This window comes from Choloepus didactylus, chromosome 6, assembly GCF_015220235.1.
Source record: "Choloepus didactylus isolate mChoDid1 chromosome 6, mChoDid1.pri, whole genome shotgun sequence".
Classification (NCBI taxonomy): domain Eukaryota; kingdom Metazoa; phylum Chordata; class Mammalia; order Pilosa; family Megalonychidae; genus Choloepus; species Choloepus didactylus.
In genome coordinates, this window is record NC_051312.1 from 55,575,200 (window position 1) to 55,589,867 (window position 14,668).

Below are 14,668 nucleotides of genomic sequence, written 5' to 3' on the forward strand. Positions count from 1 at the left end.
ATATTAGATTTTTTAAGGAGAAAAATTGCGTGACAAAATCACATAATGATATTGTGTTAATAAATGGAGTTACTTGATGTCACAACTCAGAGGTTTTAAAAGGATGAGCATCATACCTTGATTCTTTCATCTTAAGAAATATGCGTTCAACTTAGCACTATCTAGAAAAATCTATCTTTTATTTCAGAAAATCTAAAAATGTTTTTCTTTGGGGGCAATACAAATCATGCTTTCTTCTCCACGAATAGGAATAGACTGAATGTTTGTCCAATCCCACATGTGTAATTATGTTTCTATTGGGCATATATATGTATATACCCCTAAAGCAGCAATAATTAGCATTTATTAAATGCTTTCTATGTGCTTGTTTCTTTATTAATATGACTTCATGTAACATCATATAACCTCATATATCATGAGGTGGGCTGTCTTATTCCAAATTTACTGAAGAAGACATTGAAACATACACAGTTTAGCTAATTGTCAAAGTCCAGGCAGTTAATAAGAGGCTGAACGAAGAATTGAATGCAAGCAGGACACCAAAGGCTTTGATCTTAACTATGTTGCAACAGTTCAGTACACTATTGTTTGCACTCCTAAACATTTATATATCTACTTGCAGTGAAGTAACTTTTGGAGAATCTAACCAGGAAATAGTGTAGTTCAAGACACCAAATTAAGACTTCCGCTCAGGAAGGCTTCTGAGGATCACTTAAAAAAAATCTACCAATGCTGCCATGCACATCCCAATTCTTAGCCCAAGCAAAGAATGCAGATCAAACTTAGGGAAGATGATCAGTGAACTTGAAACGTAAATTTATTTCTTGGGAGCACAGGAGAAAGCATAAACTCTACAATCTGTTAGAGAACAATAATTTTCTTCTAGCTCCCCCAACTAGTAAAGTGGCAGCTCTTAGAAACTAGGCGGTATGAATCAATCAGACAAATCTATCCTCAGATTGTCTGGTAAAAGAAAATTATGAGATACAAACCACATCTTAGGTAAAAGCCAATTAACCTTGGCAATTGCACCATGGAGAAATTAGTATTTCAGTCTTATGTGTAGGCATACATTTGACTGTCTTTAACCCAAATTTCCAATAAAACACAAAAGGAAAAAAGCAACAATGCATCACTTTATTTTAACAAGAAAAAAAGAGCAAAACCTAGGTAAAGTATTTTCACATAAATTGACATTGGTTTTCAAAATTATAGTGATTTCAAAAGTAATCAATGCTTAGAAACTTCTAAAGCAAATTCCCGGCATAAGAACATTCTCCTGTTACTATTCAAGATAAATGAAATACCTCCTTTTCCTTGACCTTATACTTACACTCTTATCTCTCTAACAGTGCACCTTTAATACAGGACAGTCACAGTGGGTATCATCTATCATCTATTAAACTCACTACCCTCATTTTCCTTCAATTAAAAAGTATTTTGATTACAATCAGATAATTTATAAAATCCATTTGAAACTCTTCATACAGAGCCATGCTAAAGGAATTCTCCCTTTCAGGGCATCAAGCAAATACCTCAAAAGTAACTTCCTAGTGTAGTGCCATGTGTAGATTAATGAATAGACATAAAGCGTTACACCTGTGTCTAGTCTATGTATAGGAGGCATATGGATGTTTGTCTCGATCAAATGGCCAAAGTGGGGATTTGGTGTGACCATTTGGGAAGACAGAATTAACACAGTGTGGTCACTGCAACAATGCTGGGCCTTCACTTCATATGTACAATTTTCTATTGTGTTTTCAGAATTTCTGTAAAAAATGACATGAAATATATAAACAGAAATAGATTAGGGCAGTAGAAATGGTATTCACTTGCTATATGTATATTTTGTTGAATAATATCTATGAATACAAGCATAAAGTCTTGGACATGCACATACAGACATGTTCCCATGTGGGGACATTCATATACCAAATGCACCCACAAGTAAGAATATACACAAATGCCAGAGATTAAAAATGTGGATAAAAGCATCTATAAATGATGTCCACTATGGCCCATGCAAACATATATAAACAGATACAGTGCACATACAGTATGAGAAGACACATGAAAAATTGTTAGACTGCTGTTAATAGTTGAGATGTCAAAGGACAAAATAGATGCATCCTAGAAATATCTCAAAATTATTCAGAAACTCAAACACAAAAAAGCCTTTAAATGCCTACCCTCCTAATGAGGTGATAATGAAAGGGGAAATGACAGACACAGGGCTTAATATTGTGGAGAAGAAAGATCTAAGTCCTCATTTGAAAAACTAGTCTATGTCTCCCTTATGACAGGAATGAAGAGAGCTCTTTGAGAGTTAAGATGTCCTCTTTAACATCTTCTTTTTCATTTGCTCTGTGTATACAAGTTAAGTTGAAAGACATACTAGCCACTCAAGGAATATAAAATATTACCACAAGGAATATAAAATATGAGAAGGCATATTCTTTTTCAAGGATGCCAGAGTTCATTTCATCACCTTGATAATGATCTAATTTGCTTTCTTGAACACACCTCGTTGGTCTCCATTTCTGCTCATTTAAATGTGGGAAAGTAATGAGCATGCTGATGACATTACCATATCAAAAGCTTTTAGAAAAATGTTATTCTCTATTTCACACCCTTCAAACTGGCACACATTAACTGGGACAATATTTACTAAAGTGCCTACAGATCTATCAAATGACCAGAAACACATCCAGTAAACACATTTAATTTTATTTATTCAATATTAACTTCAGCAGGGTTTATTTCACAATTCAATACAGTGAATTTAAAATTCGCTTGTTATTCAACCTACCCCTTACCCACATCCCTACTGTTCCTCTGTCATTATGTCAAATCCACTGTGCTCAGTCATTCTAAGTGGTTTCTTTGTTGCTCATGTTGGGAACATGACTGCTCAAGAAGTAGAATATGTGCCAAGTGTATGCTCTGATTTAGAGACTCGGGTGATTATTCCAAGGAGAAGCATGAATGACAGCTTTGGGAATTTCCAGCCCAAATGATCCTTAAGATTTATAACCAAGATTTAAGAAGCCCAAAGTTGTCATACTGAAATTTACAGGAAGAAAAGATACATCTTGAATGTGCTGCTAATTTAAAAGGGCAATAATCAGAGTTGTCCAACCACTTTTCAATTCTGCTGTATCTTCTAAACTTGACCTAGGCCCATCTGCTGCGCATCTGTCTCTAGAATTATTTTGACAGACTCTTCCTCATGGAAAAAGACAAGCCATAGTTAGAAAAAGAATATAACCCACCGCAGATTGCCCTCTTATCTTCACACGGGTGGTAGAAATACTGCCCATGAGAATATGTGCATTCTGCAGTTAACCAGGCACAGGGTTCAATCGCTTCTGCCAAGAGCAACACATAATGCTTGAATTACTGGTAATAAACACATTGTATTAACTATCCTTCCTCAGATACCACTGTGTCTGTCTATGCTGTCTGTGTGGTATGAAGTGCACTCAAAGGCATTTGGGAGTGGGTGGAGGGGCTAAGAATGGGAGAAAAGGGGAATATAGGCACAACACACTTCCTTCTATTTTAAATGCTGTCATGGTACATGGGACCTACTCCACTTTTGTTCACTCATTCAGTATTAAACTATGTTTTTAATTTATTTATTTTTGGTCTGTTGTGGGGGGGCATGAGAGAGAGTGGGAGAGAGAATATCATATGAATCAAACCTAAAAATATAAGTCTATGGAAAAGAAAACCAACATTTCAGAGTCATCTATACCTAATATACTCAAATGTCGCACTTTGTAATGAGCAGAAAGCAATAAAAATTCTCCCACATGATGCTCTTGTTCTTTTCACAGCACTAATCCACAGCTGTCTGTTTATTGCAATTCAAATATTCACTTTCAAATATCACAAGCTAGTATCTGAGATATTATAAAATTTTATTTTAGAAGTTTTGAGAAACCATACAAAATATTATCTTTTCATTAGCCTTAGCTTAATATTTCCACAGTGAATCCTTCAGAAAGCTCAGATGTGTTCAGATCACCCCATAGCATGCTCTGAAGAGAATCCTCTATTTCTCTGATAGTATTTATGCATTTATCTCTGTGCTTTCTAGAGTAATGGTTTTTCTCTTCCAGAATAAACTGTAACTCCATGAGGGCTGGGCCCTGGCTTTTTCTGGAGAGGCAGTATAGTGAGGTGGTTAAGCACATGGACACCAGAAGCTCATTGCCAGGTCCACATCCCAGCTCTTCCTCTTACTAGCTATGGGATTTTGAGCAATTTAACTAACATTTTTCTAACTTGATTTTCTCATCTGTGAAATAAGGATAAACTGTAATATCTATTTCAAAGAGTCCTGAGAAGTTTTAATTAATAAATTTTTAAAACACTTAAAACAGTACCTAACAAAATAAATGCAATATTTATATTCATAATTGTTATTTTTCTTACTACTGTACCCTCAACAATAAACAGAATGGCAGGCACATTTTAAAATTTCAAAGGATATTATATTGAATGATCAGATAAACAAATGGGGAAAAGGGATCATAGAGATCACCTTGTTCAATGATTATTTTAGACATGGACCCCCTTTCTCCATTAAAATTATATGCAGAATGTTTAAACCCAAAACATAAATAATATGAAGAATAGGTACTCTGGTTCAAAGTAGGGGGGATTATGGAGCCCAAAGCCCCATCCTCTGGGTGTTCCTTTACCTCCTTGGCAGTCCTTGAGTTATTTCTGTTAAAGGAGTAGGTCTCAGCAGAATGGAGAGGAAAACCTTGGATTTCAGTCCAACTCCTTAAGGCCCAAGAGATTAGGTAATGAATGCCAGAATAAGTTAAGTAACCTGAGTAAGGCCAGGTAAATGTCAGAGCTGGATTCCAATTAAAGACTCCCAAAGCTCATTCAAATCATGTCTGTTACATTGAGCTTTCTTTCAAAATTCATCCAGGAGTATCACATCTACTCTGCTTTATACCACAGCCATAGTCGCAAAGAGAAACCTTTCGGAGAAAAGAGCGAAGGAAAAAAGACAAAACCAAACCAAAACAAAATGAAACAAACAATAACAACTCCATGATATTTATTGTATCTTCCTAAAAACAGGTCTTCTGGTTCCCTGTTACCACGCCAGGATATGGTTCCTTGCTTCTTCCCGGAGTCTTAATTAATTTGTTCAACAAATATTTGACAGTTTCCATGAGGCAGGGTAGTTCTAAGCATGTGGGATTCATCTGTGAACAAAAAAGACAAAATCCCCGCCATCATGGAGTTCTGTTTTGTTTTTTTTCTTTTTTTTTTTTTTTTAAGTCCAAATAAAATCAAAGATGTCTGGGTCATTGGCAAAGAGAAATTGAAGAAAATTCCATGACGACATTCTAAAAAATTTCTTAGATCCTAATACACAGAAGCAAGCACTATTTTTAAATTCAGTATTCTATTTTCCAATAAACTGATGTAGGATAATATACATTGTGATTTGGGTAACAAATATCAATTGAACAAAAATAGGGCATCTTTCAGTACCTTTTATTTTTTGTCACTTGACCGTTAATATGTGAGACAATCTAGATGAACATAGTCTGGGGAATTTTAAGGCTGTACAAATGAGAAAATGTCCCCTAAGTAACCAAATACATGTTTTCTTCATATTCTAGGTTTGGCCAGTTCACCCTACTCTGTGGTGCCAATAATTACCTCAATCTCTGCTGCAATCAGTGCTAGTTATAGTTGCTGAGCTATAAAAATAAAAAGATTCCATTACAGCAAAGTTCACAGAAGATGCTGTTTTAATCCAGCTATTCACATTTTCAATTCAAAACATTAAGTGTCTCCTTCACATATAACTGTCTTGGAGTTGTAATCCTCTATATTTTATGAAACAGAATAATGTCTGAAACAGCGCTGTGATGTCTACTCTCTACTTCAAGAATGAAAAAAAATTAGCCATTTGGAATTTTCAGTATTCAGATATTTGAGGTCACACAGAAAACAACCACCAGATGAGTGACTGAATTAGTCACTTTTCTTCCGAGCATGTTGGCACTGGGTTGAAACAGTCAGCATTCATTTAGATCTTACAAAGTTTAGGCACTGATTCAATTTACATACAGTTAATGCATAGAAAAGGAAACACAGAGTCCAAAACAAATTTCTAACCCAAAAATGAATACATTTAATTGATTAGTATTTTAAAACAAGAAAGAAATATTTTTCTTTTACTATTTCTGGTAATACCTATATTAAAACAAGCTAGTCCATCAGAAAGTATATTTGTTTTTCAATAGTAATCAGTTCATAGTCCACAAAAATAAGTAATCTTTCCCTACTCATCATTATAGGTACATAAAAGAATTATACTATCTATAGTCAAAATGTAGTTTATTATCTTCCACATGAAGATAGTTAGGCTCTGCAAGTTAACTCCCTACAAACAACTGTTCAGGGCCATTAATTAAAAGAAATAATAAGAAAATGGCAACTCTCATTTAAGGAAAGCTACAGGTAAATAAAGTATTTTAAACCTCTCTGCTTCTATTTTGAAGCAATAGCAGGATTAAAGGTTTAAATTTAAGAATTTAGAGAAATAAAATGCATTCATTAAAGCACAATCAGAACATATTAAAAAAGAATCCCATGCTTGGATATTAAAAGGAACTCCCCAACTATTTCTTAAAGGTATCTTTTAAAGCTCTCCTACTGTAAGTTCTTTTTTGATTTGGGACAAATGATGCATTGAATATTCCATAGTAAGCCCTGTGAATGCATGATGCCGTATATCTTTAAAGAAAAAAATATACTTCATGCCACGTCAAAGCTCACTTGATAATGCCAGGAATTAAGAGAAGAAAATTGATTATGTCACATTCTAGAATAGGAATTTAGAACGTAGTGAGATAAAAGAAACAATAAAAAAAATCAGTTCAAATTTGATTAATTATAAGCCAGATACTCATCTATAAACATGCCACCTCTCAGAACAATTTTTGAAAAATTCAGCCTGATTTTTCTCTTACACTTCCAAAGATGCTTCAAAACATGCTCTGTTAATGTAAAATGGTGATTACCTTTCCTTAGGATCCATGGGGCCAATGGGGAAGGTTGGCACAAGTTGGTGATAGGAAGTGAACTTAACTGAAAACTAAATTGTTTGTTTCCCTTTCCTAGTCTTAAGGAGATGCTAAGGGCATCTTGGTATGGTTTCGTATGAAGAAAATTGCAAGGAGCAGGACTCAGGAGACTAGAAATATTTCACCTCACAGAACTAAGTAATTTTTAGAGAGGGGAAAGGATTACTTACAGTCAGCAGGAACTTGGGATCCTGATCTTTTATTTTATCCTGGTCATGCCATCTGAACATTCTATGGTTTTTTTGATAAAACCGTCTCTCTCTCTCTCTCTCTCTCTCTCTCTCTCTCTCTCTCTCTCTTTCTCTGTTTATGCCCCTCTCTCTGTCTTAGGTATCCCACAATGTGAAAAAGATTGATAAATGACATTGAACTACTCTGCAAGTAGAATTTCTACATGATATACCACAATATCACTTTTATTCCTAATAGTTCCCAATTCTCCAAATCACTAAATTTATTTGAATATGTCAATGTGATCAAAGATGCACCAGTGTGTCCCAAAGTTTAAGTTCACCTATTGATTATAGACTTCATTTAATATATTTTTATTAACAATATCCTAACACAGCCACCAGGATGCACTGCTCCAAATATATTCATTTGGAGAATATGAATATGAATATAATGGTTTGGCAGATCCATTTTGTGAAACTAATGGTTGGTACATGTTCTTTACATTTGAGAAATGAGTCTATCCAGCAAAAGTGAATACATTTGGTGCAGATATCAAAACTGGATCATTTAACCAATTGATTTCAGTCCATGGATTCAATGCTCCATTGATCTTATAAATCAGATAGTTATTCAAATGCCAGTTCCCATTGCTTGTGAGATATATTCAGTTCATTTAGGGATACATTTGTTGGATGAGTGAGGTTTCTATCAAGATCCCCAATTTTAAGGATTAATACAGCCATTGATTTGTTTTTATAATACATTTGTTTAAAAAAATATGAATCTGGGTTCATTGGTACTACATGGCTGTTTTACTTTCATCAAATCTCCATGTTTTAAATCTCCTTTTTAAATACTATCTGCTTACATGTTTGCATTTTAAAAACCTTCTCACCATCCCACATTCCACTATGCAAATTCATGCCAAAAATCATGTCAAGAATTTATTTCTAAATTGGAGTAATTCCAGTAAACATATACAGGAAATGTGCCTATAGAATGCCAAAAAAATCTAATTAATTCAATAAGAAATTTAGTTATTCACCCAGATATTTTGTCTAAATCATGGCAAACATCTGATTTCATTAATTCTTCTAACTGACTAAACCCTTGGCAGTACTGCTTTGCATTATTTAGACATGATTCAAAATAAGAAGAACAGCAATAATGACCCTCAAGTAAACAATATATTCAAGCTGTCATAGGTTCACACCTTGAGAAAAGTGAGTTCAATTGACTTGTGTGGACCAAAATCTTTAATGGTATGTTTATAATTTGGATTCTAAAAACGCTGAGGTTCTACTACATTTCATCATCCTTTAGATCACAGAAGGACCAGAAATACAAATAAACCAGAAGAATTAAATGTTATACTTCATTTAGGTTCAAACTAGACCAATCTATACTGGACAATTTACTGAGAATGACATTTCAATTAGGTTATGGTTGAAGGATCACAATTGGCCTGGAATCTTTTGGAAACTTTATAGACTACTTCATAAATTTACATAAAATTGTGAAAAAGGTGCATGCTTTAGAAATTTAGTATTTCCATCAAGCCAGTGGTCTAAAAAGAGTATGAAGATAAAAGCAAACAAATATATTTAACACAGTTTCTTGGTATTTACAGTATTTTTTCTTCTCTAGTTGCCATCCCTTCAAAGCTGGTCAGTTGTTTTTCTGCTGATTTTTTCACCTCACATTCAGAACTAGGAGGCATTTGCAATTTCTGTCAAACAATACAGAAAAGAAAATTAGAAGGGTCAAAAATATAATTTTTAGGCAAAAATCTAGAACCCTAACAGAATAGTAAAGAAAGTTTCTATTTTTCAACAAATATCTTACAGAATACGAATGATAGACAAAAATAAAAAACATGGAATTTTCCTAATACTTCTTCAGGAAAGTACATAAAATAGTTTGTCTGTAAATGGCAAGGGGTTTCAAGAACCATTTTGAGATAAACTTGGTCAAACCATTCAACTTTGACTCATCTCACACAAAGGTAAAAAAATATTGTATTAAATGAAGTACACACTAGGAATTTCTCTGATACAACATTTTGGTCAAATATATTATATTGCAAATGGATGTTCATAATTGAACTCTTGACTTGTGTTTACTTGTTTTTTTTACCGGAGGGTGGGGGTGGGGATGGGGGGGGTGTATTCTTACTTCTTTCCACCTATTCTGCTTCCCAAATCTTCTGTTAATTTCCTTTGTCCCAGAGGAATATGTGCAAGCTTTTAAAAACTTTTCCCTCTGTGTGTTTTTGTTCATTTGCTTGCTTGGTGGGGTGGGGGTGGGAGCCAACCTCATTCCCTCTTGATCTTCTGAGGGCTTCTCATAATCAAACCAAAAGCCTAATATCAGGCACAGCAGCCATGGAGAGCAGGTGAAAGAACTAGCTTATGCTACCAAATATACAATCACTTCTCTGGCTGGATCAGGAGAAAAGCATTGAATGCAATGGACCCAAGAAGTGCTTTCTGATATAACCAAACCAAATCAAAAGAAAACTTACCTGTGAGACAGGCTCTGATTCTACAGTGGCATTGCTTGGGGGACTTTCTTTGTGCTTCATTGAACAGGCCCTGCCCTCCTGTGAAAGCAGGCAAATGATATACTGTTAAAAACACGCAAATGATGTTAAACTAAAAGAAGGAACGATAAAGAAGTCTCTTGAATTCTTCCCATTGATTGTGTTCCATTACTTAGATATATGCTAAAAAGGAAAGCTAAGGGACAAAATCCTCACAAGGTAAGTGGATTCACAAGAAGATATCAAGTGTTAATCGTTGTTTAAGTGGTACTTATGGCCACTTAAACAACAACTTTAGTCAGCTACTAAAAAGAAGTTCAATTCCAATGAAATGTTCTTTCTCTGTAAAGCATTAAAAAAAAGACTGAATTCTTGGTGCATCTGGATTCTACGTTTTAAATATGTCAGTGGTCTATGTGCATTCAGGAACATATATATATTGCAAATCAGGCTGTAATTTAATCAATATGATCATCAAACTACCTAGGAAAAAATCCTCAATATCATAAAAAGATAATATTCTGGAACTAAGACACTATATTTTACTCATCAGGAAAGCTCATTTCATTTATTAGGCTCAGCAGTTTTGAAGGAGATAAAATGCTAGCATTCCAAAAAGTATAGGCAGCAGGCTTCATTTAACCAACTTAAAATATTGAATTTTTCTTTCTTTTCTTCCTATCTTCCTGTCTGTCTGCCTGCTTCTCTTCCTATGACCTTCCCCTCTTTCTTCCTCCCTTCCTTCATTTCTTTCTTCTTTATTTTAAACACATTTTAAAAGTATCTGTAAAACTAATTTAGTGCCCAAATCTACATTTTTTTATTTGGTGATTTCCTGTATGCCTTTACATGGCCACTGGATAACTCTGCCTCTTAAAAGTCAATTTGTTTCCTGAGGGTCAAACAGGGAATGAAGATCTAAACTGGCTTCCAAATCTAATATTATATAATTTACGTAAGTAGACAGTTACTGAAGAGGTTTTGTAGGAGATTTTACCTACTCCAATCCATACTTTGGAGCAAAGACACTTTTATATGCTTCCTTTTCTCTGGCTATATTACTCTTAATTGAACACACACCATGTTATCTCACCCTTCCTTGCCTTTTTGCATGCCATCTTCTCCGTTCCCTATCCTCCTTTAGTTTCTTTGCACTGAGAGACCCTGAAAACCAGCCACATCTTCTGTCCCTGGCCAATCATTTCTACCACTAGCCAATCATTTCCATCATTCAGTCACTTGTTTCAATTCTCAAGGTTCTATGCATGTAACTTAACTTTGAAATTTAAACCTGTTTCCTACAGTTACATATGTCTGATTTATGAACTTACTGTGAGTTCCTTGAAGATAGGGCCTAAATTTTATTAGCCCAAGATCCCAGCTTGATTCCTACCATACAGTAAGTGCCCAATAATAATCTCTTAATAAACAATGAATTAATAAAATCAGACAGAAGTCATGAAAATACTTCAATCCTTTAGAATTCCACTGATGTTTTTTTATGACCAGGCTTACGTATATTTAATAGGGACTACAAAGTGGAAATACACAATCTCTTCTCAACAAAAACAGAATATAATGGAAAAGTGATATTCTAAATAAAATAATATAAATCAGTAGTCAAAACTCTGATTACCTTATTCTAAGGAGTTTTACACAGATACATAGGGAAATCATCTAAGCTACTTTAAAAGAAATATGAGGTGAATAAGTTTGAGGTACACTTGGAACCTCAAATTTCCCTGGACAATTATAATTACTCTGTTTATATTGTGTTAATCCAACTGGCTTTTTTAAAGCTTTGCATTCAGGCTTTGAAAATTTGACTAAAATTTTATATGAAAGTAAGCTAAAAACAATGATCCATGCATGAAGGAAACTTCAGAGTACAGGGTTTCTCAAAATACATTTGGGGAAAATGGAGCTCAGAGATCACATAACTTTTGGAGGGAAAGGTGATTTGAACAGCATTTAAGTTTTATTTACTGTAGTTTTTATCAGAGCCTTTAACACAGCTTCATGGTCTTAGACAATTAGTACACAAAATCACACAAGATAATTGTTACAAATTAATATTTTCTGGGCAATAACCCAGTCTATGAAAAAGGGGCCTGCATTTATAACCAACACCCCAGTAATTCAAATACAGAGTGAAATTTGAGATCCATTTCTTCATAATGCACAAATATATTACAAATCGAAAAGCAGGGGATAAAATATGAATTTTTCCTGAAGCTAGTTGAATAAAATCCCTCTTTTATGAGGGGCAATTCTTGAGATCATTGCCATGAGGAAGATATTTTAGGATTTGCAAAAATCAGAAGCAGTGTTTTTATACAGCTGGTAATGAACAATCTGAAGAGGAAGTCAAGAAAAAAAAAATCAATTACAATAGCAACTAAAAGAACCAAATATATAGGAATAAGGATAACCAAAGATGTAAAGGACTTATTCATGGGAAACTACAAAATATTTCTAAAAAAATCAAAAAAGACCAAAATAAATGGAAGGACATTCCATGTTTATGGATTGGAAGACCATTGTTAAGATGTCAACTCTACACAAAGCAATTTACAAATTCAATGCAATTCCAATAAAAATCCCAGCTGACTTCTTTGCAGAAATGGAAAGGTCAATCATGAAATGTATATGGTAGGTTAAGAAACCCTGAACAGTCTAGTATCTTGAAAAAGAAGAATTTGGAGGACTCACATTTCCCAATTTTAAAACTTAATACAAAGCAACAGTAATCAAAAGGGAATATTAGTGGCCCAATGTCAGACAAAGACACCAATGAAATTGAATTGGGAGTTCAGAAATAAACCATCATATTTCTGGCCATTTTATTTTTGAAAAGGGTACTGAGTTCACTCACTTGGGAAAGAATAGTCTTTTCAACAAATGGTGCTGGGAAAAACTGGAAATTCATATGAAGAATGAAGGTTTTCCCCTACTTTATACCATATACAAAAATCCACTCAAAATGGGTCAAACAAGAACCAAAACTATAAAATGTTTAGAGAATATTAGGGAGACATCTTCAGGCCCTTAGACTTTACACCAAAAGCATGATCATCAAAAGAAAAACAGATTAATGGGACTTTGTCAAAATTAAGAACATTCATGCATCAAAAGACTTCATCGCAAAAATGAAAAGACAGTCTAGAGTATGGGGGAAAATATTTGGAAACCACATATCCAGTAATGGTTTATTATCCAGAATATATAAAGAAATCCTACCATACAACAACAGAAATACAAACCCAAGGAAAAAATGGGCAAAAGATTTGAAAAGACCTTTCTCCAAAGAGGATATAAAAATGGACAAAAAAAATATGAAAAGGTGCTTACGTCAGTAATCATTAGGGAAATGCAAATCCAAACTATCATGAGATACTATTTAATACCCACTAGAATGCTACTATTTAACAAATGGAAAATAACAAGGGTTGGAGAGAATGTGAAGAGAACACTTGTTCATTGTTGGTGGGAATGTAAAATCCTGCAGCTACTTTGGAAAAATATTTTGGTGGTGCCTCAGAATGTTAAGTACAGAATTTCCATATGACCCATGAATCCCACTTCTAGTTATATACCCCAGAGAACTGAAAGCAGGGACTTGAACAGATATTTGCTGACCAATAATCATAGTGGCATTATTCACAGTTGCCCAAAGATGGAAGCAACCCAAGTATCTATCAATACATCAATGTATAAACAAAAGGTAGTTTATACATAAAATGGAATAGTATTCAGCTGTTAAAAAAGAAGTGCAGTTCTGATAGATGCAAAAACATAGAGGAATCTTGAAGACATCATGGTGAGTGAAATAAGCCAGTCACAAAAGGAAAAATATTGCATGAGCTCACTGATATAAAATAATTACACTAAACAAATTTATAGAGTCAGAAACTGGAATACAGACAGGTACCAGGGGTTGAGGAACAGTTGGAAATGGGGAGTTAATGATTAACTGGTACAGTATTTCTGTTTGGGGTGATGGAAAAAATTTGGTAATGGATGGTGGTGATGGTAGCACAACATTGTGAATGCAACTGTCACCACTGAATTATATATTTAAATGTGGTTAAAAGGGGAGATTTTAGGTTATACAAATGTCATTAGAACAACAATTAAAAAAAAAAACAGCAACATAGGACTGCACAATACAAAAAATGCACCCTAATGTGAACTATGGACTACAGTTAATAGTATAATTATAATAAGCTTTCATCAATTTTAACTAAGTTACTGCATTAATACAAAGTGTTAATACTAGTGATTATATGGGAACTCTATTTTCTCCACAATTTTCTGTAAACCCGTAACTTCTCTAATAAAAACAATGACAATAATAATAGATGAAAACACCCAGAAAAAATAATAAAAATGACCATAATTAATGTTTTGCTTTGGCAGGAAAAGAAACTTGAGAAAATGGAGGCTCCTAGGGTTCACCAAATTGTGTTTATATATTTAAAGATTTATCCAATAAGAAAGGAGTTTGGAGTTAGACACTGAATATCACTTATTATAGAATTAAACCAATGAGTCTGCTTCCAGAGAAGCTGCTTTGGAGTCATGCTATGTAATTCTTAACTGTTGAAGATGTTCAACGACTAAAAGGGGTTGCCTTACTAGGATTTGAACAAACTGATATTTCTCCATCAAAACAGATTGGTGGGAGTTGTTTCTAGAACAATCCTATTTCAATTCAGTTGGTCTTATTTAACTACATTGGATCTATGCCAAGTTCTGTACTCTATTCTTTCTTCCCTTTTCTTTTTATCCCAATAATAATCAGTGGGCTGAAACCATATATGAA

The 14,668-nt window shown here is 34.1% G+C and overlaps 1 protein-coding gene across 4 annotated transcripts in view; it reads right to left on the reverse strand.

The window, feature by feature from the left end:
* Nucleotides 1-1,171: 1,171 nt before the first annotated feature.
* LUZP2 (leucine zipper protein 2) overlaps nucleotides 1,172-14,668 on the reverse strand; it is a 654,481-nt gene continuing 640,984 nt past the window's right edge. For 3 of the 4 annotated variants that reach the window (XM_037839191.1, XM_037839190.1, XM_037839188.1), the window contains 2 exons: nucleotides 9,826-9,903; nucleotides 5,769-9,030 (listed from right to left, as the gene is read on the reverse strand). In XM_037839191.1, the coding sequence (XP_037695119.1) occupies nucleotides 8,926-9,030; nucleotides 9,826-9,903 (183 nt within the window). In that variant the 3' untranslated portion in view covers nucleotides 5,769-8,925. Of the gene's footprint in view, nucleotides 5,232-5,768; nucleotides 9,031-9,825; nucleotides 9,904-14,668 lie in introns of those variants that run through there. The other variant, XM_037839189.1, reaches the window with a different exon arrangement.